Genomic DNA, 4,732 nt, shown 5'->3' with positions numbered 1-4,732 from the left:
AGCAGGCCCGGAATGTGAATGGCACGAAGCGACCTCAGATGCTTCTGACTCCAGAGGAGGAGGTGGGAGGTGAGTTGCGACATGCGACGGGAGCGTAGACCACCTTGTCGGTTGATGTACGCAACGGTCGCAGTGTTGTCCGTACGGACTAGTACGTGCTTGCCTCGTGAGCGCCCTTTGAGACGGATCAAGGCAAGCCGCACTGCCAGCAACTCGAGGCAATTGATGTGCCAGTGCAGTTGGGGGCCCGTCCAAACACCCGACACTGCAAGCCCATCAAACGTGGCCCCCCAGCCAGTGGTAGAGGCATCCGTGTGAACCACAGCATGCCTGGAGACCTGCTCTAGGGGCACTCCTGCCCGGAGGCACGGTTCGCCCTGCCGGGGGGAGGCGGTATTAGGACACAATTGCATGGCAACCGACCGCTCCACCGGGGAAACCCTTGTATACCCCCTAGCTGCACCGTCCCGGAGGGCGGCAGCTCAGCCGAATCTTCCTCTCCAGAGAGCTTTCCCTCCAATGCAGTGATCGACATCCGGTCGTCGGGAGAAGCACCGAAGAATACCGCTGGTACGCTCTTTGAAGAGGGCCCAGAGCGTTCCTTTGGCGGCTCGTCTGCTTGCGCTTCGCTAGAGGAGTGATGGTTTGCCACCACTGTAACCCTCAGACCGCCCGTGTTACTGCCCGAAGTAGTCCTCGCCTGGCTGCCGCCAAGACGAACACTAGATCGCGGCAGAGGCAACGGAGCTCCACCCCCCTCGAGGTAACAGAGCCTGGCCCGCAGCTCCGAGATGGTCATCTTCCCGCAATGGGAACATGACTCATCCACGAACGCCACCGTTTAATGCTTAATGCTCAGACATGTGAGGCAGCAATCGTGACCAATGTGCCAGGTAACGACCGCATCCCACGGGTGAAGGGTGAAACGGCATCTATAAAAAGACGATCCGTTGTCTTAACAAAGACGCACCCATGTAAGCTCTTTTAGAGATATAGGCTCTTTCAGGGAAATGCTCTTTTAGGTGCTGAGACGTACAGGGGAGATGGCCGCTTGCAGCCTGATAGGGGGTAGTGCAGCCTGAAGTGCGCAACCCACTCGACACAGGAACAACCACCGCTGAAGCGCCGTCCGCCAACACAAGAAGCTCCCTAGAACGCGTCGAACTCGTCGTCACAAACCAAGATATTGGTAGGAGCAGAACAATGTCGCTCGGCTCCGAAGCGAAAAGCTGGTATGCGTTGCACCGGCTGCCTTTTTATGCTCACGCTGTGATCAGCAGCAGCTGGATGCAATCATCACATGCCAATTGGAGCTTTTCCACTGCATGGTACGGTTCCGTACGGTTCACTTTTGGGGGGTTTTCCACTGGGTACAGTACCTGGTACTTTTTTCAGTACCACCTCGGTTGAGATTCCAAGTGAACCGTACCGTTGCGACACAAAAACAACAGAACTGCTAGATTTAAATCAGCACAGCCAGTGAAGGATCGAACGCAACTGTTTTGAACGAGCATACAGACGTTCCTCTTGTTGATAGCAGAGCTTGATGGGGCGACGCGGAATGAAAAAGTTTTTCAGGAGTCGCAGCAATAGAGGCGGCGCAACTATAACAGCATGTGAATAATCCCGCCCACTCTAAAGCGGTACTAACCTGCAGTGGAAACGAGCCGAGCCGAACCGAGTCATACCACGCAGTGGAAAAGTGCCAAATGTGAATTGGCTCGTTTAGTTTACACTCGAAGTGGATTGGTCTCTCTAAGCGAGATCCCAATTCGTCGGTCACTGATGTGACTTTGAGAGTGACCGACTAAAAGGGAACTGACTACATTAAAAACACTTAAAATAAATGATTACTTTTAAAACACATACAATAAATGATTAGATTTAAAAACTTTAAAATAATTGATTACATTTAGAACACTTAAAATAATTAATTACATTTAAAAGAAGTAAATAATTGAATTTAAAATAAATGATAAAATGTATAATATTTCAAATGAATCATTATATATAAAAAAATTTAAATAACTAATTAAATATAAAACCCTTGAAATAGCTGATTAAATTTAAAACACTTAAAAAGGCTGATTAAATTTAAAAACACTTAAAATATATGATTAAATGCAAATCATTTAAAATAATAATTTAATTTTAAGACAGATAAAGTAACTGATTAAATAAAATAATCAATTAAATTAAAACATTAAAAACTATTTATTAAATTTAAAACACGTAAAATAACCAAATAAATTAAATATAATTGTTTAACAGTTAATAAATGTGTTTTATATGGTTCAAAAAATAAGGTTGAAAATGCCAAGTTTGCAAAGAGATGAAAAGACAACTGAACAAAAGAAAAAAAAAAAAGAAATCGGCATTGATGTTCCCAGATGACCTCTGACCTGTAGTGACCCCTGACGACCCCGTCGGGGTTCAGCATGGGAATGAGTTTGAAGACGAACATCCTGCGGAGCGTCTGAGCGCGAGGATCGTCTGGACTCAAGATGAAGTTCAGGAAGCCATTAAAAACGAAACTAGACGGCGTCTCACCGGGATGAACACGACTGCTCAGAAAAAACACCTGAACGCACGAGAGAAAACACACACACACACACACAGACACACACACAGACACAGACACAGACACAGACACAGACACAGACACAGACACAGACACAGACACAGACACAGACACAGACACAGACACAGACACAGACACAGACACAGACACAGACACAGACACAGACACAGACACAGACACAGACACAGACACAGACACAGACACAGACACAGACACAGACACAGACACAGACACAGACACAGACACAGACACAGACACAGACACAGACACAGACACAGACACAGACACAGACACAGACACAGACACAGACACAGACACAGACACAGACACAGACACAGACACAGACACAGACACAGACACAGACACAGACACAGACACAGACACAGACACAGACACAGACACAGACACAGACACAGACACAGAGACACACACACACACACAGGAATCACGTGTGTGATCTGATCATGTTCTGGAATCATGAGGAAATCACATCAGGAGTGAATGTCTGATACCCGTTTGCCGCTGAAGCCGTGCGGTCGAGGCGTGCCGAGGTCCGGGAAGAGTCTCTCCAGCCGCGGCTCTCTCTCCTCCAGCAGACCGTGACACGACGAGACCGTGATCAGATCCACCCTGTGACCATCCAGAGAGTAACACAGCAGCTCACGGTGATAGTAGATGCTCTCCAGCGGACTGCAGACCAGAAAAACACCATCAGACAAGCAAACTACAAACTGCACCGCTTCACTGCAGGAAGAAAGGGAGGTTTTTACGAAATAAGAACAATTAAAAAAAGGAAAAGACACATTAAATGTGTTTAAAATATATCAATGTATAAAAAGTGGAGGGGAAACTAAATATGCAATACATTATATGGTTCTTAACACTTAAAAAAAAAAAATTATGCAAAATGTGCAATAAATATAATAGTGTTCATTTAACATTTAAAAATTAAAATGATGCCCCAAACATACATTGAAATATATAGTACATATGTAACATTTCAAAAACTAAAAAAAAAAAAAGCAAAATGTGCTATATATAAAATTAATTTAACATTTAAACATGAAAACATGCATTAAAGGTGCATTAAAAAATATAGTGTATATTTAACCTTTCAAGAATAGAAAAAGCAAAATGTGCATTATTTATAATATAGTGTATTTTCTTTTTTGACACAAAAAAAGAAAGTAATGCAAAATGTGCAACACAATTTAGTGTTAATATTTAAAAAATACACAATGTAAATGTACAATAAAATATGTAGTGTATATTAAACATTTAAAAATAAAATTTAATGCAAATGTGAAAAATATTTTATATTTATAAAATATTTTAGTTTTTAGCATTTAAAAAAATGCAATATATATAGTGTATAATTATAAAATATAGTATATAGTATAGTAAAATTATATAGTGTATATTTAACGTTTCAAAAAAACAATAATGCAAAATATGCGATTAAATTTATAGTGCATATTTAACATTTCAAAAATAGGTAATAATGCAGAATGTGGATTTAAATATGTAGTGTATATTTAACATGTAAATGTTTTTTTTAAATGTGCAATAAAATATATGTACTGTATATTAAACGTTTAAAACTAAAATTTTGTGCAAATGTGAAAAATATGTATAGTTTTTAGCATTAAAAAAATACAATGCAATATGCATATAGTATAGTAGAAAGTAAAAGTATATAGTGCATATTCAACATTAAAAAAGCAAAATGAGCAATAAAATATAGTGTCATTTCTTTGTTTTTTTTTACATAAAATAATGCAAAATGTGCAATAAAATATATATATAGTTCATTTCTGATGTGAGAAATGTGACTGCGGCGGGTTTAGTGGTTCTGCACCTGCAGGGCCCCGGCGTGTGTGCGGCGCTCAGGAGCCTGTGGTCGAGCTGCAGCATCATGTCCTGACACTCCGTGTACGAGAACGGATAACAGAAGGAGAAGTATGTGGTGACACCGCGCACCTCCAGCAGACGATGAACAAACGACAGGATGAACTGACCGTCTGACATCTGCACACACACACACACACACAGACACACAGACACACAGACACAGACACAGACACACACACACACACACACACACACACACACACACACAGAAACACACACACACACACACACAGACACACA

General features: G+C 41.9%; 1 protein-coding gene across 2 annotated transcripts in view; it reads right to left on the bottom strand.

Annotated features, from left to right (window-relative positions):
- agbl5 (AGBL carboxypeptidase 5) overlaps positions 1-4,732 on the bottom strand; it is a 27,079-nt gene that overhangs the window by 18,476 nt on the left and 3,871 nt on the right. For both annotated transcript variants that reach the window (XM_016503358.1, XM_016503357.1), the window contains exons 4-6: positions 4,440-4,609; positions 3,094-3,271; positions 2,403-2,581 (exon numbers count right to left, since the gene is read on the bottom strand). In XM_016503358.1, the coding sequence (XP_016358844.1) occupies positions 2,403-2,581; positions 3,094-3,271; positions 4,440-4,609 (527 nt within the window). The remainder of the gene's footprint in view (positions 1-2,402; positions 2,582-3,093; positions 3,272-4,439; positions 4,610-4,732) is intronic.

This window comes from Sinocyclocheilus anshuiensis, unplaced genomic scaffold, assembly GCF_001515605.1.
Source record: "Sinocyclocheilus anshuiensis isolate Anshui unplaced genomic scaffold, SAMN03320099.WGS_v1.1 scaffold1566, whole genome shotgun sequence".
Taxonomy (NCBI): Eukaryota; Metazoa; Chordata; class Actinopteri; order Cypriniformes; family Cyprinidae; genus Sinocyclocheilus; species Sinocyclocheilus anshuiensis.
This window is presented reverse-complemented; position numbering and strand designations above follow the sequence as displayed.